General features: G+C 46.0%; 1 protein-coding gene across 1 annotated transcript in view; it reads right to left on the reverse strand.

The window, feature by feature from the left end:
• LGI2 (leucine rich repeat LGI family member 2) overlaps positions 1–16,493 on the reverse strand; it is a 29,547-nt gene extending 13,054 nt beyond the window's left edge. Inside the window, exons 1-6 of the mRNA XM_081020039.1 lie at positions 16,080–16,493; positions 14,979–15,050; positions 10,181–10,252; positions 6,880–6,951; positions 5,376–5,447; positions 1,906–2,075 (exon numbers count right to left, since the gene is read on the reverse strand). Coding sequence (XP_080876165.1) covers positions 1,906–2,075; positions 5,376–5,447; positions 6,880–6,951; positions 10,181–10,252; positions 14,979–15,050; positions 16,080–16,255 — 634 coding nt within the window. The 5' untranslated portion in view covers positions 16,256–16,493. The remainder of the gene's footprint in view (positions 1–1,905; positions 2,076–5,375; positions 5,448–6,879; positions 6,952–10,180; positions 10,253–14,978; positions 15,051–16,079) is intronic.
• Between the last annotated feature and the right edge of the window lie 8,855 nt (positions 16,494–25,348).

Below are 25,348 nucleotides of genomic sequence, written 5' to 3' on the forward strand. Positions count from 1 at the left end.
GAGCACGCCAGGCACTCCTGTCTTCCACTGCCTCCCGCAGTTTGGTCAAACTCATGCTGGTAGCTTCGAGAACACTGTCCCACCATCTCGTCCTCTGTCGTCCCCTTCTCCTTGTGCCCTCCATCTTTCCCAACATCAGGGTCCTTTCCAGGGAGTCTTCTCTTCTCATGAGGTGGCCAAAGTATTGGAGCCTCAGCTTCAGGATCTGTCCTTCCAGTGAGCACTCAGGGCTGATTTCCTTCAGAATGGATCGGTTTGATCTTCTTGCAGTCCATGGGACTCTCAAGAGTCTCTTCCAGCACCATAATTCAAAAGCATCAATTCTTCGGTGATCAGCCTTCTTTATGGTCCAGCTCTCACTTCCATACATCACTACTGGGAAAACCATAGCTTTAATTATACGGACCTTTGTTGGCTAGGTGATGTCTCTGCTATTCTACTATTGCTGATATCAGAATATTAAAAGAGACATGCATGCATGTGAAATAGAGGAGGATCCCCACACTCAGGAGTTCTTGTGGGTTTCTGTGCCTGCTGCACACAATCAAAGAGTTAAACAACTACCTGACATTTAGAAGACATCTGAAGGCAGACCTGTTTAGGGAAGTTTTTAATCACTGAAGTTTCAATGTATTTTTAATCTTTTGCTGGAAGCCGCCCAGAGTGGCTGGGGAAACCCAGCCAGATGGGCGGGGTACAAATATATTATTATTATTATTAGTAGTAGTAGTAGTAAAGGTAAAGGGACCCCTGACCATTAGGTCCAGTCGCGGACAACTCTGGGGTTGTGGCGCTCATCTTGCTTTATTGGCCGAGGGAGCCGGCGTACAGCTTCTGGGTCATGTGGCCAGCATGACTAAGCCACTTCTGGCGAACCAGAGCAGCGCACGGAAATGCCGTTTACCTTCCCACCGGAGCGGTACCTATTTATCTACTTGCACTTTGACGTGCTTTTGAACTGCTAGGTTGGCAGGAGCAGGGACCGAGCAACAGGAGCTCACCCCGTCGTGGGGATTTGAACCACCGACCTTCTGATCAGCAAGTCCTAGGCTCTGTGATTTAACCCACAGCGCCACCCACGTCCCTTTATTATTATTACTATTATTAAGTATTAAATGGCACTTGAAGCTTTGACTTCACGTGCAGGGAGAAAAAGCTGCCCATTCTTTGAATCCAGGTTCATACTAGCAAAATGGAGAACTTAAAGTTGAACTAGATGCGACAGAAGGACACAGGGCTGGTGCTGAAAACATCACTGTCTATATTTAGTTCTCCCCTGTGCCCTGAGCGAGACGCATCGCACAGCATGCGGTCCCTAAACTGTTTCCCCACTCCACTTCTCTACATTAGCTGCCACTAGCAAGAGAGGGAAAATATACAGTTGTGGTGAAGTGACGACACAGGGTAATCGTGTCACTACATGCTACTGGGAATGAGACACTAGATCACAGTTTTTGCCAACAGAGCCATGTTGTCCATAACCTTTAATTCTACCATTAGTCTTGTCTTACCTTCCTTTGTCTGAGCAGATCCAGGAAGACAAATCCATTCTAACAGTGCAATACTACATATGCTTAATCAGAAGTAAGGCTTACTTACAAGTAAGTGTTTCAGAAAAACAACAGAACAGAAGGTGTCAGGAAACAGGGATGTAGGAGAAGATTAAGAATTAGGTAGAAGGAGAACATTTTACACACAAAGGAGTGGATTTCTGAGCAATAAGGATTAGCTTTTTAACTAATCTGTCATCACTTGCCATGTAAATAATAAACTGGGACAATTAAAAATAGGACATTTGTGTCAATGCCAGCAGAACAGCAGTCTGGGAAAACACCTTATCAGCGTTCTTGGTTCGTGGACTTGCATAGCTCAGACTTCTCATTATTCATTTGCTATGAAATATACCTGTAGTGGTGCATTCGTCATCAAAACTTGAGACATCATTTAACTTCTTGTCCTGAAATTCGGCTGGACCAACACACAGGACATCAGAAACAGTGGAATTGGTCATCTTTAACCACAAAAACAACCACTTGGCTTTGCAGTCACATTCAAACTTATTTCCCCTTAAATCTCTAAAAGGTCACATAAAAAAAAAAAACAGATTTGAAAAGGTTGTTATTGAGCCAACAGTCAAGTATTTCTTCAAGTTACTTGTAATATTTAACTCAAAGAACATTAGAACAGTTCAAAACTGATTCTGGTCAAAAAGTTGACAGCCCACAAACCCTGCTTTCTACATGGGGTGGGGAGGTGGTGATGTTAAAATGCATGGAGGTTGTACAGGTGAAATACATACGGGTTGTAACATGCTGCAAATTTGTTGAGATAACTCTATGCTGTAAATATATCTGTGAATACAAGCTGTCACAAAGTATATTGTGCATAACCTAAAGAACACACTTACAGTGGTGCCTCGCAAGAGGAAAAGAATCCGTTCTGCTTCGTCTTGCGGTTTTTTCGTCTTGCGAAGCAAGCCCATTAGCGGCTTAGCGGATTAGCGCTATTAGCGGCTTAGCGGGCTTAGCGGATCAGCTGTTAAGCGGCTTAGCGGATCAGCTGATAAGTGGCTTAGCGGATCAGCTGTTAAGCGGCTTAGCGGCTTAGGATCAGCTGATAAGCGGCTTAGCGGCTTGGGAAAAAGGGGGGAGAAAGGGAAAAAACCCCGCAGGAACTCGCAAGACATTTTCGTCTTGTGAAGCAAGCCCATAGGAAATTCTTTTTGCAAAGCACCTCCAAAACGGAAAACCCTTTCGTCTAGCGGGTTTTCCGTCTTGCGAGGCATTCGTCTTGCGGGGCACCACTGTATTAATTTGGTGGAACAATCATTTCCCATTATTTAGGAGATCTGATATAATACTTTCCAAGGATTATTATATTGGTAGCTGAAGGTTACCATATTTTTATTACCCACTTCCTCCGATGAACTCTTATATGGGTAACCTTGGACTTCTCTCTCAGTGTCAGCTACCTCACAGGGTTGTGGTAAATATAAAATGTGGGTGGGATGATTGACAGCATGCATGTTGCCCTGCGGAAAAGGCACTCTAGATAGATAGATAGATAGATAGATAGATAGATAGATAGATAGTACAGTGGTACCTCGGGTTACATACGCTTCAGGTTAGAGTCTGCTAACCGAGAAATAGTGCTTCAGGTTAAGAACTTTGCTTCAGGATGAGAACAGAAATCTTGCTTTGGCGGCGCGGCAGCACTGTACAGTGGTACCTCGGGTTAAGAACTTAATTCATTCTGGAGGTCCATTCTTAACCTGAAACTGTTCTTAACCTGAAGCACCACTTTAGCTAATGGGGCCTCCCGCTGCCGCCGCACCACCACAGCACGATTTCTGTTCTCATCCTGAGGTAAAGTTCTTAACCCGAGGAACTATTTCTGGGTTAGCAGGGTCTGTAACCTGAAGCGTCTGTAACCTGAAGCATTTGTAACCCGAGGTACCACTGTAAATGCAATATAGATTTCCTGTATGGGAGAGTCATTTATTTATTTCCTCCTGTGTTATGCTTTTTGGTAATACAGTGGTACCTCAGGTTAAGTGCTTAATTCGTTCTGGAGGTCCGTTCTTAACCTGAAACTGTTCTTAACCTGAAGCACCACTTTAGCTAATGGGGTCTCCTGCTGCTGCCGCGCTGCCGGAGCACGATTTCTGTTCTCATCTTGAGGTAAAGTTCTGAACCCGAGGTACTATTTCTGGGTTAGCGGAGTCTGTAACCTGAAGCATGTGTAACCTGAAGCGTATGTAACCTGAAGCGTATGTAACCTGAAGCGTATGTAACCTGAGGTACCATTGTATTAGGTGGCAGAAACCCAGGAGCGGCTGGTGTAGCGGGACATTGTTGCTTTTCTGACACCAGCATCACCCGCAAAGCCCCAGCCTCCACCATCGTACTTCCCTGCCCCATCGTGCCAGCTGTTCTTGCATAAACCACAAAATATCACAAGCATTTCTATCGACATTAAAAAAAACCCTAGACCACGCAAAGAAACCTTGGAGTACATTTAAAATTTTGGAACAGAGCCTCCTCCCAAGCAGATCTCTAAAAGGTTACTGCTGAATGTGGCTTTTAGTATATCTGCACTTTCACATAAATGCACTGTTGAATAAGCGCTTAAACTAGGGCATTGTGACTGGTGTGACACTGGAAACAGAGTATGGCTGTGAGGATTGCATCCCTGATTCACTTACACTTTTTCGAAACCAAGTCAGTCAACTATACTAGATTTCTGTGGGTCTCTTTTCCAACCCTCCTTCCTTATTTGTTTTCCCCAGAGACTGGAATGGAGAACCGAAGATCAGCTGGAGGGGGAAGGTGGCTGCTAAACCCTTTCCAGTCCTGCATTTTGTCCACATACACGCCCAGCTACTTTCCCACGCTTGGGTGAAAAGATGAAGGATCCCATATCTTTCCCCTTGCAAGGTGGGCAATTTTGAGTTGAAAGATAGCATGAAGGCAAGAGTTAAGCAGCCTATCTCTACATGCCCTTCTTCAGTCCTGCGTGGCAGCTTGTCAATACAGTGGTACCTCGGGTTACATATGCTTCAGGTTACATACGCTTCAGGTTACAGACTCCGCTAACCCAGAAATAGTACCTCGGGTTAAGAACTTTGCTTCAGGATGAGAACAGAAATCGTGCTCCGGCGGTGCAGTGGCAGCAGGAGGCCCCATTAGTTAAATGGTGCTTCAGGTTAAGAACAGTTTCAGGTTAAGTACGGACCTCCGGAACGAATTGAGTACTCAACCCGAGGTACCACTGTACTGCTTTTGGTTTAAAAGAAATATGGAGGAAAGTAACAAAGTAATTCAATTTAACATCAAATTTGGCCCAGATGTACACTGGAAATGCTGTCAATGGGCTGTAATTCTAAGTGAGATCTGAAAAAAGTTTGATAAAATGTGCAAATGCCCCTAGTTTGCAAACGTTTCTTTGTGTCGGATAAGGGCACATTCTTTTGTGAGGTCATTTCATATATTCAGCTTTCAGTCACCAAGTGTTGAATAATTGAGAGATGGCAACTCAAGTGATGTACATGTTACTTGAGAATATATATATTTACTTAGCAATATATAATTTAAAAGTGGATGGTCGCATGCACCCAAATGTTAGATAAAGCACCCATGCAGAAGAATTAATTACCATGACTATTGCTATCATGAGAACGTTAGCAAAAAGGTAATGAAAAATATTTCATTTGGCAATCTGGAATCAGGCTACCAGAAAGCAAGTGCCGGTTGATGTATTTGTTTTCAGAATCAGTTCAAACGACAAACAATATTCCAAATTCCAAACTCGGAGTTTAGAAACCCACACAGGCTTGCAATAACAACAGCACAAATGGTTTGGTTGGCTTTACTTACAGTTCAATCAGAGAATCTAAATCACTGAAGACATCCCTTGGCAAAGCTTTAATCTGGTTATTGGCCAAAGAACTGGAAAAAGTAAAGTTAGGTGTTAAAATAGTTGAAGAGATGATAATCACTAAATAGAGCAGCACTTAGCTAATGTTAACCGTTGGATGATGCCCAATTCCCAATGTTGACAATGACTAATAGGATTATGAATGAATTACGTAAAACCCTTGAACGTTAATGGAAACCTTAACATTCCTGACTTAATTCATGAGAATAGAAAGTCGCAGCTCTTGTTTATAAGTTTGTAATGACCAGCTTTGCAAAAACTAGTCTCAAGGTGCCATCAAACAGATTTCGTTCTGTTTTTGTGGCTTAGGATGAAGAAAGTACACCTACAAAGGTAGAATTATGTATTTTAAGTACAGTAATGACCCTGCTGAATCTGCATTCGCTCCTTCTAGGCCACATGCCCAGCCTCCCTCACACAATCAACTTTAGGAACAAGTTCTTCCTGCTTTTAACAGAAAATGCTCATTGGCTGCCTCATTAAGCCCCTGAGCAGCCATTATGGCTCTTCCTGCTTCTCATTGGGTCCAGAAATGAAGAGGAGGGAAAGTAATTAGACATACATGTTGCCTTGTGCATATGTTGGAACATGCAGATAAGGATATTTAAAATTATCATGTTGATTTGCAATTTCTGATGTTCTGGGTTAGTGAGTCGGAGACCCCTGACCCGACCTTCTTGACCAGCGCAGGGCCCCCAGCTGATGCCTAATGACGTTGCTAAATGCCAGGCTTGTCTGGGACTCTTGCAAAATCTGACACGTTTACTCCCCACATTACGAAACAGTTTATATTTTGAACTAGCCATGAAATATTCAGACATTGTCTTATGACACTAATACAGTGGTACCTCTGGATGCAAACGGGATCCGTTCCGGAGCCCCGTTCGCATCCTGAAGAGAACGCAATCCGCGTCTGCGCGGGTCGTGATTCACTGCTTCTGCGCATGCGTGTGATGTCATTCTGAGCATCTGAGCATGCACGAGTGGCACAACCCGGAAGTAACGTGTTCCGTTACTTCTGGGTCGCTGCGGAGTGTAACCCGAAAATGCTCAACCTGAAGCAACTTTAACCCAAGGTATGACTGTAATCATTTACCATGAAAGAAACACCCCTAAAATTGACTCCACACAATGTGTTTCTCTTCATATGTAAACCATGAGGTGATTGCAATCTAAGTGTCTTGTAGAGCACATGAAGAACACAGAATACATTGCCTCCCACCACCTATTCTAGGTTCATTTGATTCTTTAGTCTTAACAAAAAAAAATGACTTTATCCAACAATGAGGGCTAGAACATTTCTTGTTTCACAGTTTTGCACAGCTCACTGCAGCTTATGTAGTGAAGTGAGAAAAATGCCATAGCCGTACCTACAGTGCAGGTACTGGAAAATCTAGTTTGGGGCAAGATATAAATAATTCAAAGTAGCATTAAAAGACTTACAGGTGTGTCAAATCTCGAAGGCCATGAAATGCGTTTCTTGAAATGGTTTCTACCTTGTTTCCTTCAATAAATCTATGCAGAAAGATTTGATTGAAAGACACACGTTAAAGAGAATGTTTCAGTTCGTCTGGTAGAAGAACAAAAGCAAATACTGAATAAAACGTGAACAGCGTTATTCCCAGGACTTTTTCCCCAGACAGAACTCGCTGGAACTCTATTCCGGCACCTCTTATGTGGGTGCCATTGCCATGAGTTCCGGCACCTCTTTTTCTATAAAAATAGCACCAATTATTCCCCTTTTCTTGTCTTAAGTGTCTGATGTGGTCTGATTAACAAAAGCCTCCATTAACCAAACTGCTCATTTCAGTGCACACACGAGAGTCACCCTCAGGAGGTTTGTGTGAGCAGCAGGGCTCTTGCTAGACTTTGGGTCAGGCTTCAGTATGCTTTTATTGCTTGTCATGTAACAACTGCCCCTGTGAGTCAGACACAAAGGTAAAGGTAAAGGGACCCCTGACCATTAGGTCCAGTCGTGGCCGACTCTGGGGTTGCAGCTCTCATCTCGCTTTACTGGCCGAGGGAGCCGGCGTACAGCTTCCGGGTCATGTGGCCAGCATGACTAAGCTGCTTCTGGCAAACCAGAGCAGCGCACGGAAACGCCGTTTACCTTCCCGCCTGAGTGGTACCTATTTATCTACTTGCACTTTGACGTGCTTTCGAACTGCTAGGTTGGCAGGAGCAGGGACCGAGCAATGGGAGCTCACCCCATTGCGGGGATTCGAACCGCCGACCTTCTGATCGGCAAGTCCTAGGCTCTGCGGTTTAACCCACAGCGCCACCCGCGTCCCACACATATATACTGCTTAAATAGCCCCAACTAGACAGTGGCTAACTCTTTGCCACTTGGCCTACGTTCATAACATCACCAAGTTGGACTGGTGTTGTTTCAATGCACAAGCATTTGGCCACATTTTTTTTTTTTTTTTGGAAAAAAACTGTGAACATAATTTTTTAAGAGGCACTAGGTGCAAAAGAAATGAAGGAAACCAGGAGCTTGCAGCATAATGAATACAATGCCTTCCCAGCTGTACTCCTATGGACACCTAGAAAGTAAACCCCAGTGAATATAATGGGACATACTTCTGAGTAAGCATGAATAGGCTTGTGCTGTTATAGTTCTTCACACATTTGTAACCCCACTCTCCTGAGTTGAAGCTGCAAAATTCTAGAACCAATATAAAAGGAAATTCATGACCCAGAACTTTTAAGTCCCACTGGTTACAATGGGAGATATTAAACTATGTGATTATCTCTCCTACTGAAATCAGTAGGACTGAAAAGGACTTACTGATTTCAACATTTATACCTTACTTTTTTTTATTACAGAAACAACTCAAAGCACCATACAAAGATGCTCATAAAATGTGTAAAGCTCAGCTAAAGTAGGCTACGTCACTAAAATCGATTTCTTATAAAAAACAACAACCCAGCAACAAATTAAGACTATTTGGCATAAAACCAAGGGTTTGTCACATTTAAAATATGAATTGGGTTGGATCTTTGTTATGGAGGAACAGTATAAATCAAGTTTGGGCAGAGGGAATACATTTGTTTTTTGCACCCAATCTGTAACCCTCCCTTGTCTTCGTGGCATTAACTTAATCAAAACCATATGTAATATGGATTGGCCTTCTGAAGCAGCATGAGATATATGCATGTGAGCATTTTTATTTTGTGGTTAGGATATAGAATGAAAAGGAGGTCAGTGAGAAGGTGGGGAGTCATCTTTTTTGTTTAATCAGAAGGCACCTGGTTCTAAGAGGCTAGTGAAGTAAGTGTGGCGAAGGGCCGCATTGGCTGATGACACACCACAGCTGAGGCTGTGTTTCCATTTTTTAATGTAAACAGCAACAGTACCATGCAGTGGTAATATTAAGGGGTATAGCTATTCCTGTCTTCCTTATTTGCTACTTTTGACATTAATTCTATGGTACAGAGGGGGAAATGCACCAACTGGGATGCAACAGAGCACATGACTGCGCTTAGGCAAGGGTAAAGGGACCCCTGACCGTTAGGTCCAGTCGCAGACGACTCTGGGGTTGCAGCACTCATCTCGCTCTAAAGGCCGAGGGAGCCGGCATTTGTCCGCAGACAGCTTCCGGGTCATGTGGCCAGCATGACTAAGCTGCTTCTGGCAAACCAGAGCAGCGCACGGAAACATCGTTTACCTTCCCACCGGAGAGGTACCTATTTGTCTACTTGCACTTTGACGTGCTTTCGAACTGTTAGGGTGGCAGGAGCAGGGACCAAGCAATGGGAGCTCACCCCGTTGTGGGGATTCGAACCACCAACCTTCTGATCGGCAAGCCCAAGAGGCTCAGTGGTTTAGACCACAGCGCCACCCACGTCCCTTTATGACTGCGCTTAGAAAACATATATTTGTTTGGGTCAAATTCCCCATTTTTCTGTGAAACTCCCTCATTTAACTCACAGTAATTCGGCACATTTCGTGAGCTTTAAATGCTCTCCTATTGAGTCCACACACAATACATCTCAGCTGGAATGAGGTGCCCAATTTATCACCAGCTCTTAATCATTATCACGTTGGCTGGGATCCAAAGAGCTACTTCAGGCACACCAAAGAGCTTGAACATGACCAGTTGGTGGTAGGGGGCCTGTTGTTTGTGAAAAGACAATTCAAAGCCCCTTTGCAGTGTGTGGAGTCCTGACCCTTAACACATGAAATGTAACACAAAATACACGTTCAAAGTAATCTATAACTTCTCCAGTTTTGTGCAAAACCTTATACAGTGCTTAACGACAAAGAGCTGTGTGGCACCTTAAAGACTAGCAAACTTGAAGGTGCCACAAGACTGTTGGTTTTGCTGAAACAGACAAGCATAGCTAGCCCTCCGGAAATAATTAGACGTTAAGTGCTGAAGAAAGAGAAAGGCAAGCAATATTGCACGTCAGCTTTCCACTGCAAGTTGCAATGTGCTAAATGGGAATTCATGTACATTTCCTGTGGAGAAACGCACGAGAGCTCCCTGTTTCTGGAGCGCAGGCATCTCCAGTTGGGGAATTGTATTAGTTCCTAGTATGCACATTATATCTTGCAGTGGAAAGCAGAAATATGAGAATGTTCACACGCATTCACTTGCCCCGCCTGAGTCACAACATGTAATGTCATCTAGAGAAATGGAACATTTCCTTCCGGGACAGTGTACTGGTAAATCATCAGAGCAGCTTCATCCATTTAAGAAATCTTAGTTTACTACATTAAACAAAAGAAGGAACTTACAAGTACTCGAGATGGAACAGACCACCAAAGGCATCATCCCGTATTATAGTAAATGAGTTAGAATTCAGCAGTCTAAAAAACGGAATGCAAACATTAAGGGGGGGGAGAATGTTTGTAAAAGGCCGCCATACAATTTAAAGCACTGTGAAGAAATGCTAGACAAAGCTGAATTTCCCTTAGTCAGTTTCTTCAGAATGCATAAAAAGAACCATTAACAAGTCATCAGTGAGCGTTTAATACTCTCTCTCTCTCACCCTGCTTTGGTGCAACTAAGCACACATTGCTTTGTTATCAAATATGACTCTGTAGGTAGTAGGACATAAGAACTAAGAGCCTGATAAAGGTAAAGGGAAAGGGACCCCTGACCATTAGGTCCAATCGTGACCGACTGGGGTTGTGGCGCTCATCTCGCTTTATTGGCCGAGGGAGCCAGCGTACAGCTTCCGGGTCATGTGGCCAGCATGACTAAGCCGCTTCTGGCAAACCAGAGCAGTGCACGGAAACGCCGTTTACCTTCCCGCCGGAGCGGTACCTATTTATCTACTTGCACTTTGTTGTGCTTTCGAACTGCTAGGTTGGCAGGAGCAGGGACCGAGCAACGGGAGCTCACCCCGTCGCGGGGATTCGAACCGCCGACCTTCTGATCGGCAAGTCCTAGGCTCTGTGGTTTAACCCACAGCACCACCCACGTCCCAAGAGCCTGCTGGAGCAGGCCAATGTCCCTTTTAGTCCAGCACACAGCTACCAGCCAGCTACCTGTGGGAAGCCCACGAGTAGGAAGGCCAGTATAAAGTAAGCAGCACATAAGCGGCACACAAAATGCTACCAAACCATTCTACGTTCTAAATCTTATATTAATAATCCAGAAATTGAGAGAGCTATGTACAAGATCTGCTACAGAAGCCACAAACAGAAAACTCATTCACATTGTGTCCAAAAGGAAGATTCAGTCTTTAAAGTTCCTTTAGCCAGGCTCCTGTAGATATCAACAAAGGTATGTTATGGGAATAACGCCACCGGATCGCTAGTCGGCATCGTTTATGGTCGGAACTACGACGGTATCTGATCGTCTTCGAACCTCCGACTTTCGTTCTTGATTAATGAAAACATTCTTGGCAAATGCTTTTGCTCTGGTTCGTCCAAGAATTTCACCTCTAGCGGCCCAATACGAATGCCCCCGGCCGTCCCTCTTAATCATGGCCCCAGTTCCGAAAACCAACAAAATAGAACCAGAGTCCTATTCCACTCTGGAGTATTCTGGTGACTGGCCTGCTTTGAACACTCTAATTTTTTCAAAGTAAAGTCTCCCCTTCTGTGGTTTCCAGCAACTAGTATTCAGAAGGATACTGCCCCTCACAGTGTAGGTAGAGCACAGCCATTCTGGCTAGTAGCCACCGGTAGAGTTATCCTCCATGAATTTGTCCAATTCCCTTCTAAAACCATAGGATTTGGTGGCCACCACTGCCTTCTGTGCTCCATGAAGAAATACTTCCTTTTTTCTTGTCCTAAATCTTTCAACTTTGTGAATGGCAGGAAGTGGAGAAAGTGGAACCTTGCTCCCTTCCAGGATGTGCCTTGTATGTGATAGCTAGGTCACCTCAATATTAGAGGGACTGGGGATGTTGGTGGCCCACCAGAATGTTGTTGTCAAGTGCAGTGATTTACTTCCCCCCATTGGAATGAGTGATAGCCACTTACAGTGGTACCTCTGGATGCGAACGGGATCCGTTCCGGAGCCCCGTTTGCATCCTGAAGCAAACACAACCCGCGTCTGCGCAGGTTGCAATTCGCCGCTTCCGCGCATGCGCATGACGTCATTTTGAGCGTCTGTGCATGCGGCGAAACCTGGAGGTAACGCGTTCCATTACTTCCGGGTCGCCACGGAGCACAACCTGAAAACACTCAACCTGAAGCTACTTCAACCCGAAGTATGACTGTATTTTAAATATAGGATTTTATTTTATTTATTTAGGATATAGTTAGATCTCTCCTCTCCTAGGGCAAGATTTTTTTTATGTAGCCATGGGCTGGCGGTTTGGGGAGAGACCACTTTAGCTGGAACACCAGGAGATAAAATTTGGGCAACTCACCAGGCTGTTCTGTCTTCCCACCCCCCACCCCCTTTCAGGGCAAGATGGTCCTTAGGTAGCCTTGTGGTGGCAGCTGGAGGAGGGAGAGGTCAACTCAGCTGAATGATGGATTATGGCCACCTCACTGGGTGTTCTGCCTCCCCCTCTGTCTACACAGCTGTACCCTGGGTTCTGTTTCTTTACCACACTGGGGTGTGGCAGAGTGTTGGGAAGCCACGATGGAATGCATTGAAAGGGTTGGTTGGTTGATTGATAGATTAGTCACAGTTCTACATCACTGTCAAACATTCATTTAGCATTTCTGCTGACTTGGATTCCTATAGTGTCGTTTAATGTTTTATAGTTTAAAAAGAGAGCTGAGTAAAACAGTACACAAAAAAAATCAATGCCAAAATATGGTCATCGTTTAATAACCATAGAAAATATTAATATGAATGTTGATATAGTGATTTGTATGGAAAATGCTCTCAGAACCTCGATAGAACAAGCCAGGACCACCTTGGAAGAGCAGAGTGGCAAGACACGACGCTATTGGATTAAAAAAGGGGGTTAGAGGTGCTCTTGGATAGCAGAATAAGAGGAACAGAATCTATGACTACTAGAAAAGAGTAGCTCTCCTAGTGAGCCCAGTGCAGCAGAAATGCATAAAAGAACAGAATTGCACTACAACTCTGTAAGGTAAAGGTAATAGGACCCCTGACCATTAGGTCCAGTCATGGCCGACTCTGGGGTTGCGGCGCTCATCTCGCTTTATTGGCCGAGGGAGCCGGCATACAGCTTCCGGGTCATGTGGTCAGCATGACTAAGCCGCTTCTGGTGAACCAGAGCAGCGCATGGAAATGCCGTTTACCTTCCCGCCAGAGCGGTACCTATTTATCTACTTGCACTTTGACGTGCTTTCGAACTGCTAGGTTGGCAGGAGCAGGGACTGAGCAACAGGAGCTCACCCCGTCGTGGGGATTCGAACCACCGACCTTCTGATCAGCAAGTCCTAGGCTCTGTGGTTTAACCCACAGCACCACCCGCATCCCTACACTGCAAATCTACAGGGACTCTCCCACCTTTCAGGCCATAAACACATTTCTAGCGGCTTCTCTCCGCTTTCAAGGGAAAGGGAAAGGGAAGCAAAGATGGGTGGTGCCATCCTTATCCTCAGATGGGTATAATCCAGCTCTCTTCCTGGTGTAAAGCAACTGTAGACCAAAAGTCCACAGAGGGACAGGCTAGGGCAGAGGTGCTTGTGGAACCAACAAACTCTAAGGATAAATTGTTGTCACTTTTCCACAGTTACCATTAATTTCTACCGTGACCATTGAAGTCTTTCCAAAGTTGAAATTTTGACCGGATTTCCTAGTTCCAGTTTGGGTGGAACTGGGCACTATATACGGGGAGACGGACTATAATTCATAAAAATGCTTCAGCAGATTACAGCAGGTACCTGCAGACCTTTCTAGGTCTGTCTAGAAGCCGACTGACGTCAGCACAAATTGATGGCGTCACGAGCATGTGCTGGTGCTTGCAGCCTGCGCTGCGCTGATTCTTTTGCAAAGTTCTACATTTTATTAGTTAAACACGCACAAAAATACAGTTATCACAAAACAGGAGTGCAACTATTACGGCAACCGCAAATCATAAAATGGATAAGGATTGCAAAAGTTTCAGTAAAGTCAGACGAAAGTCAACCACAATTACTTATAACCTGAAGGGCATTGGATAGTATCGTACAGGAAGGTTAAGATGCTGATCTTCACAGTTCGCAACAATAATCTCAGTCTATCCCCTTTGTTAACTGTTGTGTAACACAGCGCATTGATTGCATGGCTTGGCAGTTCACTGCATTGCTCCCAAGAGAGTCATCTAGAGAATTGGAAGCATATACATGACCTGTTTTCCAGTCTGTGGGCCATGCAAGTTTTGTGGCTGGTTCACCAGGTCATCTGTACTGGTTGTTAGGTGGGCAGGAGAGACAGCACGGCTGCTGTTTAGTCAACTTCACCAACAATTCCCAAACCAAGATAAAATTACAGCGTGGGGTGTAGCTTTTGGCAACTGCCAAGCCATCAAGCAAGCTCCTGTCTCCTTCCCACCCACGAATGAGAGCCTGGGAGGCACCTTCTCTTTCTCAGAAGAAAGGAAGGCCCAAGGAGTTTGAGACAACAATGCGAATTGCGATTCAAAAGCATGGTGGGAACTAAGCATACTCATGCCAACTTGGATATGGAAGGAACCAAATAGGGAATTATACTGCTATGGTAGAGATATAAGAAGGAAGCTGTTAAGTAGGAATACTAAAAAGGTGTTGCTTGTGGTGGTGGTGTTTAAGAATCCAGTTTCTTTTGGTGATTCTCAACAATGTAGCATTGCTGTTGGAGCAGAATTTCCTTCCAATATTTTAGCATAAACCTTCAAACAAATGTCAAACGAGAGAAGTGTTTGTAATGTGCACCTCTAAAAAAATATGAAACTGGATTTGAGAATAAGCTTTATAATCGCATGTCAATTTATTTTGGATTCTGCACTAACCTTTCCTTTCCTTTCAAAGCAATGACTCCTCAGCTCTTTACGTGGTTTTAGAAATTAACGTTCACCAATCGTGAGTCTCAGTCTGTGATTTGGAAACAGTTATTTCAAAGTCCCAGGATGCCTCTTCGCAGGCAAGAGCTTTGATCATCTCTTTTTATAAAAAAAATTAAAAATTCAATACTTACAGCAACTGCAGGGAAGGCAAATGTGAAAACATTCTCTCTTTTATTTCAGAAAATGTTCCATTTACCAGGCTCCTGAGGGGGGAAATACAAGGGAAAATCCATAGGAACTAATTACAACACTTTTTCTTGTTATTATTACCATCATCATTATGACTCTCTTTCTTAACAGCTTTTCCATGACCTTCCTTACAGTTCTTAACCTGCTCCTCCGGAAGTTTTCTATGGTCTCCTTTCACCGTATTTATCAATTAATCCAAAATATTGTGTGCATTTGACTGCCTCTGTCTGAAAAGTGAATCGGGAACTGCTTTCTTTGTCCTCTTATATTATGGATTTATTTTCCTACTTATTACATATATGCACTGTAATATATTTGTGCCTTTGTGCTATAGCTGTAGATACAGATGACATATGACTGAACAGAAGCAATCAGTGAGTGAAACAGAATTGAAGACTGACTGAAGGCTTTTAAAGCCTAGCAGATTTTAAAGCGAGGCAAGTTGAAAAGTCCTACATTACCAAAGGCAGTGAACTCACTCTCAACTTCCAGGACCCTGAATCCTATTTGTTCCAAGATAGTTCAGACCAGCTGAAAATCATTTCTTCCCCTCTAGTGAGAATATGGCCACTTACTCACTGCATCTCCCCAATTCTTTGAGTTTCATAGGCTGGGCCTTTTCTCCCGCATCACCCGCCCCTCTCCACTCTTTTGACATCTCTGGAACTGCCTGCTGCTGCAGCATCTTCTGCTCGCCCTAAAACAACATCTCCCCGGCTGAGCCAGCAACGCGCGACCGCGCAGGCATCTCCGGAAACGCCAGGCGGGCGCCTCCCTTCCCATGCGCACTGTTTGCACGGAGCAGCCGGAGGGGGCAAGTTTGGTGCTTTGCTTTTCCTAACACCCTCTGAACGTCAGAATCCTAGAATCGCGGAGTGAGTGTCGGAAGGGGTGGGGGAGACCCCCGAGGGTCATCCAGCCCAACCCCCTGCAATGCAGGAATCTCAAGTAAAACATGCACACGCGCCGGGTCTGGTTCCATCCGCGCGCTGCGTTGCGCGCCAGCCACCCACCCACCCATCACCCTTCTCGGCTCGACTTACAAGGAGCTGATGTCTCCGGGGCTCCGCGGCACCGCCGCCGCTCCGACGCAAATGATGGACTCTTTGGTGCAGCTGCAGATGGCGGGACACCGCACCGGCTTCCTCACCTGGGCGCGCTGCAGAAGGCACGCCAGCGCCAGGAGCCAGAGAGAGCCGCTGCCCAGCCAGCCAGCCATCGTGCGCCCTCGGCCGCCGCCTCCGCCGCGTGGTCCCCCTTTGGCCCTGCTGCGCTCGTGGCCCGAGCAATGCAGCCGCCGCCGCCGCTGCTACTGGAGAGGCTGGAAGGGGAGCCAGGCAGCATACTGCACCCTGAAGCTGCCCCCTCTCTCTCGCTCTCTGCAGCACTGGAAGCAGCGCCCAAGATCCTGCTGTGCGCTGAGGCTCCTTCCTCCGGACTGACATCAGCGCCGAGGCCTCCCGCTCCCCACCCCCCACCCCAGCTCCTCATCCTCCCCCCCCCCTCTTCTGCTTTTCTTTCTTTCTTTTTTGGTCTCATGAATAATTCAGCCAAAGGAGAGTTTTAAGAAATCGCCGGCTACCCACCGACCCTGCGCAATCGGAGGCAAGGAGCCTATCCTCTCCATCGGAGTTTCCCATATCCGCCCCCCCCAACCCCCGCCTTACAACCTCATCCAGCCCAGTCAATAGTTCTAAAAGAAGGTCCATCTCATTGGTGGGGTTATGGGGCGAATTCCCATAGCAAGGGGGCATGGGGGGGGGGGATTCTGGGCCGCTTCCCATAGCGCAGTGAGGGCTGCCCAAACGGTGGGGGATGATGATGATGATGATACCTATATTTATACAGGTACCTATTCAAAGTTGTTGTTGTTGTTTAGTCGTTTAGTGGTGTCCGCCTCTTCGTGACCCCATGGACCAGAGCACGCCAGGCACTCCTGTCTTCCACTGCCTCCCGCAGTTTGGTCAAACTCATGTTTGTGGCTTCAAGAACACTGTGCAACCATCTCATCCTCTGTCATCCCCTTCTCCTTGTGCCCTCCATCTTTCCCAACATCAGGGTCTTTTCCAGGGAGTCTTCTCTTCTCATGAGGTGGCCAAAGTATTGGAGCCTCAGCTTCAGGATCTGTCCTTCCAGTGACCACTCAGGGCTGATTTTCTTAAGAATGAATGCGTTTGATCTTCTTGCAGTCCATGGGACTCTCAAAAGTCTCCTCCAGCACCATAATTCAAAAGCATCAATTCTTCGGCGATCAGCCTTCTTTATGGTCCAGCTCTCACTTCCATACATCACTACTGGGAAAACCATGGCTTTAACTATACGGACCTTTGTTGGCAAAGACATCACCTTGCCAACAAAGGTCCTATTCAAAGTACCAAATAATAATACAGTGGTACCTCGGGTTACATACGCTTCAGGTTACAGACTCCGCTAACCCAGAAATAGTACCTCAGGTTAAGAACTTTGCTTCAGGATGAGAGCAGAAATCGTGCCATGGTGGCAGCACAACAGCAGGAGGCCCCATTAGCTAAAGTGGTGCTTCAGGTTAAGAACAGTTTCAGGTTAAGAACGGACCTCCGGAATGAATTAAGTTCTTAACCCGAGGTACCACTGTACCAAATATTATTGTGCAAATAAAAATCATTAAGGGATGGGCACTACATATTGTCTTCGCCCAGGGCGCCATATTATCAAAGTCTTGTGCAAGGATGGCACCAAGGATGTGATGTCTGTATGCACTGAGCATAATTCAGGGCGACTTGTATCGATCATAGCATTGCAGTGTTGGAAGGGGCACCGAGGGTCACTTAGTCCAACCTCTGCAATGTAGGAATCTCAATTACATGACAAATGGCCATCTAGCCTCTGCTTAAAAACCTCCAGTGAATGAGAGTCCACCATCTTCCAAGGGAGTCCATTTCACTGTCAAACAGCTCTTATGGTCAGAAAGTTCTTCCTGGTCGGAATCTCCTTTCTTTTAATTTGAATCCATTGGTTTGGGTTCTAGCCTCCAAAGCTGGAGAAAACACGCTTCCTCTATCCTCCACGTGACAGCCCTTTAGGTAAAGGGTAAAGGGACCCCTGACCATTAGATCCAGTTGTGACCGACTCGGGTTGCGGTGCTCATCTTGCTTTATTGGCCGAGGGAGCCGGCGTACAGCTTCTGGGTCATGTGGCCAGCATGACTAAGCCGCTTCTGGCAAACCAGAGCAGCGCATGGAAACACCGTTTGCCTTCCCGCCGGAGTGGTACCTATTTATCTCCTTGCACTTTGATGTGCTTTTGAACTGCTAGGTTGGCAGGAGCAGGGACCGAGCAACGGGAGCTCACCCCGTCGCGGGGATTCGAACAGCCGACCTTCTGATCAGCAAGTCCTAGGCTCTGTGGTTTAACCCACAGCGCCACCCGTGTCCCTCAGGATACTTAGATACTTCAAAAAGGCTATCATAACACCTCTCAGTCTCTTCTTTTCCAGGCTAAACATACCCTTATGGCTTGGTTTCCATCTTGGTCGCTCGATCATCTTGGTCACCCTTCTTTGCACATATTCCAGCTTGTCAATATCCTCCTTAAATTGTGGTACTCCAGGTGTGGTTTTATATATTATTACTGGACATGAAGCAGAGAAACAGGCCAATACTTATTAGAGCAGGCAAATATCCATTAATGCCCAGTATCTATTGCAGGCTCTTATTATAGGGACTTGAGTGAGGAAAAGTGTTAGATTCGGATCTGGGAAACACGGGTTCAAATTCCTCCTCAGCAACAAAGCTCACTGTGTGATATTGGCCCAGTCAGTCCCAGTTGGTCAAACCTACCTTACAGGTCTGTTGTGAGGATAAAATTGGACTGGGGATGCCATGTACAACACATTGAGTTTCTTGGAAGGAGGATGGAATGCAAATGACGTGATAGATTGTATTTTAATATTCTGCTGGAAGCCGCCCAGAGTGGCTGGGGAAACCCAGCCAGATGGGTGGGGTATAAATAATAAATTATTATTATTATTATTATTATTGATGGATAGATAATAATCTTACGCAGCAATATCAGATTTCAGATTAGTCTTGACAAACATTGTTCATTATATCAATGCAAAGCCTTACTCATTCGTTCTCCCTCTTGAGTATGCTTGCTGCTATTCTTTATTTAATATATATATATATAAAATAAATATATACAGTGGTACCTTGGGTTAAGTACTTAATTCGTTCCGGAGGTCCGTTCTTAACCTGAAATTGTTCTTAACCTGAAGCACCACTTTAGCTAATGGGGCCTCCTGCTGCCGCCGCGCCGCCGGAGCACGATTTCTGTTCTCATCCTGAAGCAAAGTTCTTAACCTGAAGCACTATTTCTGGGTTAGTGGAGTTTGTAACCCGAAGCGTATGTAACCTGAAGCATATGTAACCTGAGGTACCACTGTATATATATTTGCAAAAGCCTTTTTCACTACTACAGTGGTACTTCAGGTTACATACGCTTCAGGTTACATACGCTTTAGTTTCCAGACTCTGCTAACCCAGAAATAGTACCTCGGGTTAAGAACTTTGCTTCAGGGTGAGAACAGAAATCGTGCTCCGGCGGCGTGGCGGCAGCTGGAGGCCCCATTAGCTAAAGTGGTGCTTCAGGTTAAGAACAGTTTCAGGTTAAGAACGGACCTCTGGAACGAATTAAGTACTTAACCCGAGGTACCACTGTACATATTTTTGATTCAAGTTTGTTCAGACAGACAAATCTAATTTCCAGTGCTATTTTTCTATAAAAAGAGGTGCTTAAACTCACCATGAACACCTCCAATAGCACCCACCTGAGAGGTGCCGGAACCAAGTTCCGGTGAGTTCCAGTTGGGGGGGGGGAGCCCTGCTAATTTCACAGAAAATTATAAACCATGGCAAATCTTTGCTTGTTACAGACAGATATCTCAAATTATGACAAATCCATAATCATTATTTCTTTGCCTGAGCTGGAAGAGGTGCAAGTTCAAAGGGGGACTTGCGTGTGAATGATGGTGAGTCCTCTTAAAGACTTCATCAGGTAATGTTCATTTCAAATGACATGTTGAGAAACATGTTGTAGAATCATACAATTGTAGAGTTAGACGAGACCCTGAGTTTTATCTAGTACAACCCCCTGCAATGCAGGAATTTCAATCAAAGCATCCATGACAGATGGCCATCCAACTTACAGATTTGAATATAAGGGACCAGCAGCCTCGGAAATAAGGGATCAGCAGCCAAAATAAGGGATTTTCAGAGCACAGGTATGTTAGACTTCTGAGCCCCTCCGAGCCAAAGGCAGAAAGCCCAGCCAGCAGCCAAACGAAGCCTCAAGCGGTGGTTCCCACAGCGCAGCAACCCGGCAAAGGGGATGCAGCAAAGAAAACCACCGTCACCTCTCCGCTGGGAAGCGCTGAGCAAAGGCGAGTCCCCAGGCAACACGGCCGATTTGATCGGCACAAGGCATGCAAGCTCCACCCCCCCAGTCGTTCTTAGACTCCTTACTGGGTGAGCAACGCAGCCAAGCAACACAGCTATGCCATCCAACCTCTGCTTTAAAACCTCCAAGGAAACAAAGAGTTCACCACCTCCTGAGGGAGACTGTTCCATTATCAAACAGTTCTTGCTGTCAGAAAGTTCTTCCTGATATATTTAGTTGGAATCTCTTTTCCTGTAACTTGAATGCAATTGGTTCAGGTCCCACCTTCCTGAGCAGATCCATCCAGGTGGAGGAACAGCACATGACTTGATCTGCACGCCCTGCGGTGTTCTGGAAACAGCAACCCCAGACGTCTCTTACTCTACAGTTAATCCCATTGAGTTCAATGGGATTTGCTCCGAGGTGAGTGAGTCTAGGGTTACAATCACAATTTCCCCAGTGCAGTCCACTCCACACATCAGGGTAGTTTAATAATAATAATAATAATAATAATAATAATAATAATAAATAATTTATTTATACCCCGCCCATCTGGCTGAGTTTCCCCAGCCACTCTGGGCGGCTTCCAATCAAGTGTTAAAAACAATACAGCATTAAATATTAAAAACTTCCCTAAACAGGGCTGCCTTCAGATATCTTTTAAAGAGAAGATAGCTGCTCATTTCCTTCACATCTGAAGGGAGGGCGTTCCACAGGGCGGGCGCCACTACCGAGAAGGCCCTCTGCCTGGTTCCCTGTAACCTCACTTCTCGCAATGAGGGAACCCCCAGAAGGCCCTCAGTGCTGGATCTCAGTGTCCGGGCTGAACGATGGGGGTGGAGACGCTCCTTCAGGTATACTGGACCGAGGCCGTTTAGGGCTTTAAAGGTCAGCACCAACACTTTGAATTGTGCTTGGAAACGTGCTGGGAGCCAATGTAGGTCTTTCAAGACCAGTGTTATGTGGTCTCTGCGGCTGCTCCCAGTCACCAGTCTACCTGCCGCATTTTGGATTAGTTGTAGTTTCCGGGTCACCTTCAAAGGTAGCCCCACATAGAGTGCATTGCAGTAGTCCAAGCAGGAGATAACCAGAGCATGCACCACTCTGATGAGACAGTGTGCAGGCAGGTAGGGTCTCAGCTTGCGTACCAGATGGAGCTGGTAGACAGCTGCCCTGGATACAGAATTGACCCGTGCCTCCATGGACAGCTGTGAGTCCAGAATGATTCCCAGGCTGCGCACCTGGTCCTTCAGGGGCACAGTTACCCCATTCAGGACCAGGGAGTCCTCCACACCTGCCTGCCTCCTGTCCCCCAAAACAGTATTTCTGTCTTGTCAGGATTCAACCTCAATCTGTTAGCTGCCATCCATCCTCCAACCACCTCCAGGCACTCACACAGGACCTTCACCGCCTTCACTGGTTCTGATTTAAAAGAGAGGTAGAGCTGGGTGTCATCTGCATACTGATGAACACCCAGCCCACTGACTCACACGGTCTGAACATACAAAGAGCCCTGCTGGATCAGACCAGATCTAGTCCAGCATCCTGTTGTCACAGTGACCAACTAGATGCCTATGAGAATGAAGCTTGCATGTTGACCTTGAGTGCAAAAGCATTCTCCCCGTTCATGATTTCCAGCAACTGGTCTTCAAAGGCACACTGCCATCAATACTGGAAATTGAGGTTTGGGGGGTGAAATGACCTTGCAGGCTAGGATGGACTTCCTGGCAAGCCAAAACTAGCCTGGCATGCACCTCTGCACCACAGCTAACGGTGCTGTAATGGCTGCTGTGTGCGCATGGTACGAAGGTTTCCCTATGCCAAGAATCCCAGGACTAGGCTGTAGCTCATGATATATTGTTCATCTTTAAACTGTCACAAGGTAGTTCATCCCACAACCAGGAGCTAAGCAGCCGTAATACCTTAATGGTGCTTTAAAATACTTCTGTTGATTTCTTCACAGTTACTGAAAATTTATAGGAAATGTAGAAATTACGGTACCTCTCTGGACCATATCAAGTTCTTTCAGGTTACGTGCATTGCTTCCAAAAGTGCCCAGCCAAAGGACAGGGTGGAGGTCACTGTAAATATGGAGCTGTCATTTTAAACTATAATAATTAGTGCATTTATCTGGTTTATATAAGAGCCTTTTTAGCGGCAGTCATAATGACATCTTGTGGCAATTAATTCATAAGTTAATCCTGTATCACACAAAAAAAGTACTTAACTGTCATCTGCTGGGAACTTTACTGTCACTCAATTTCTCTAGATGACGTCAGGTTCTAATATTGTGAATGGGAGTGATTCCTCTCTATTTATTCATCATTTTGCAGACCTCTTTCATCATGTGCCTGGTTTATTGTCTTCTTTTTTAGACCAAGAAGTATTTACAGTATTTCATACCTGCCCACCTTAGGGTCCCAGGGCAGGTTACCACAATAGCATACACAATTACCGTATTTTCCGGCGTATAAGGCGACTGGGCGTATAAGACGACCCCCCAACTTTTCCAGTTAAAATATAGAGTTTGGGATATACTCGCCGTATAAGACTACCCCTCTTCCAACGCACACCAAATAAAAAATTAAAAAACCAGTCTCCAGTCCGGCTCGGAAATCCGCTCCACTTCCCAGTGGCCGGCGGCTTCTGGGGCCAATTTTCAAGCATATTTCTGCTTCATCTAGAGAGCTTGGTGTCCTCTGATTTGCTCTTGTTTTATCCTTTGGGGGGGGGGAGAGAGTTGCTGCAGGAGTTGCTGCTGTAGCCGGCGTATAAGACGACCCCCGACTTTTCCCCCTGGGTTAAAAAGTAGTCTTATATGCCAGAAAATACAGTATATACAGATAAAATAGTTACAGTTAAAAACCACACAAAACCATTCAGATTGGAACTTAACAATATAGCAGCCACAGCTGCCTCACCTCTTTGAATTCTGGTGAGGAAACATTCTGCAGAACTTTAACCTTTCCTTCCATGCTGTTTTCCCAGTCGAAATTGATCCCAAAGCTGCTGATTAAGCCAGTAGGAGAAGACACCTACATGGGTCTGTATTTCTACCAGGATAGTGTTCACTGGAAGAAAAGTCCTGTAGGGGCTTCCTTCTCCATGCTAAAGTCCTGATCTAAATCAAGGAGTCCTGGGGTTGCTAACAGCGAAGGTCTGGGCACCACAGTTCAAGAAGGACACTGACAAACTGGAACGTGTCCAGAGGAGGGCAACCAAAATGGTCAAAGGCCTGGAAACGATGCCTTATGAGGAACGGCTAAGGGAGCTGGGCATGTTTAGCCTGGAGAAGAGGAGGTTAAGGGGTGATATGATAGCCAGGTTCAAATATATAAAAGGATGTCAGAGGAGGGAGAAAGGTTGTTTTCTGCTGCTCCAGAGAAGCGGACACGGAGCAATGGATCCAAACTACAAGAAAGAAGATTCCACCTAAACATTAGGAAGAACTTCCTGACAGTAAGAGCTGTTCGACAGTGGAATTTGCTGCCAAGGAGTGTGGTGGAGTCTCCTTCTTTGGAGGTCTTTAAGCAGAGGCTTGACAACCATATGTCAGGAGTGCTCTGATGGTGTTTCCTGCTTGGCAGGGGGTTGGACTCGATGGCCCTTGTGGTCTCTTCCAACTCTATGATTCTATGATTCTATGAAAGGCAAAACATGTAGTGATGCATTCATGCATTTTTATCATCACATCTTATTTGGCTCGAGCTTGACTGTGATGGCCTGGGAATCCAATTCAGAGGCTGAACTGGAGGAATCCCAGCCTGCACAGGAGTCCCTGCCTCCAGGGCCGGCTGAGCCGGGGCAGGGGCTTGAACCTGAAGGGCCCTCACCTGTGCCAGATCCTCAGGAGCAGACACCAGCTGAATCCGCTCTGGCTCCGGAGGTGATGGAGGACCCATTGCCTGCAGGTGCTCCACTCTCAGCCCTGTCAGGGGAAGGTGAGGTTGCCTCTGGGTCCAGTAACCCTCCAGCCTCTCCTGAGCTGCAGAGGCTCAGGGCAGAGAGGCGGAGGGAACTAAGTTCCCGCAGGAGGAGTGCTCGCCTCCAGGCCAGGAGAGGCGAGTCACCAGAGGATCGGGGCCGCCCTATGCCTCGGGGCAGACAAAAGCCGGCCAGCCCAGTCCCAGCTTGCGGGAGCAACATCGTTGGTAACCTGTTCCTGCCTGCACCCTGTCCTGCTCTTCCAGAGTTCCTGACCACGCCCGGCTCCTTGCCTTGGACCCCGCTTCACCCTTGACGGACAGCCTCCATACCCTCGACCCAGGACCGGACTCAGACCATGCTGAACGGTAACCCCCCCGGGGACCAGCACATTGACATTTTCAGGGAACTTTCTACAATGCATGTCATGGAGATCATCTCAACAGTCTTCTTTGTTCCTGCCACTTGTCATTTCTACTCACTTCCCTCTCCTCAATACTATCACCAAGATCCATAGAATTGTAGGGTTATTTCTGTTTCCCAACTATGGGGTCAGCTGTCCGAAATGGTCTGAGTCTTCCATTTGGCTAGTGGTTTAATTTCGATCTCTCCCAAGGAGCTGTTAAATGTGAAAGGGTTTGAAACATCTGGAGGGGCTGATTTGAGCTACGATAGCTCACAACAGATTCTGACGTATGGTGCCTGTCACTTCTGGCATAAAGTAAGTCTGTGCTGTATCAGTCTCGTGGCACCCCGCTGCAAATGCATTGCTGCAGAGCAAAAAGCAGCTTCTGGGAGCAATTTAGGTTGGGGAAAGGGTTAAATACCTTCTCACTGAGCACCAGTACAGTACACTGATCTTCAAAGCAGCCCCTTACTTACACAAAAGTCGCAGGAGATCTCAAACACAAATCTCTCACATCATGCTTGTTGTTGTTTAGTCGTTTAGTCCTGTCCGACTCTTCGTGACCCC

The sequence above is a fragment of the Podarcis pityusensis genome, assembly GCF_964106645.2.
Source record: "Podarcis pityusensis genome assembly, chromosome: 9".
Lineage (NCBI taxonomy): Eukaryota > Metazoa > Chordata > Lepidosauria > Squamata > Lacertidae > Podarcis > Podarcis pityusensis.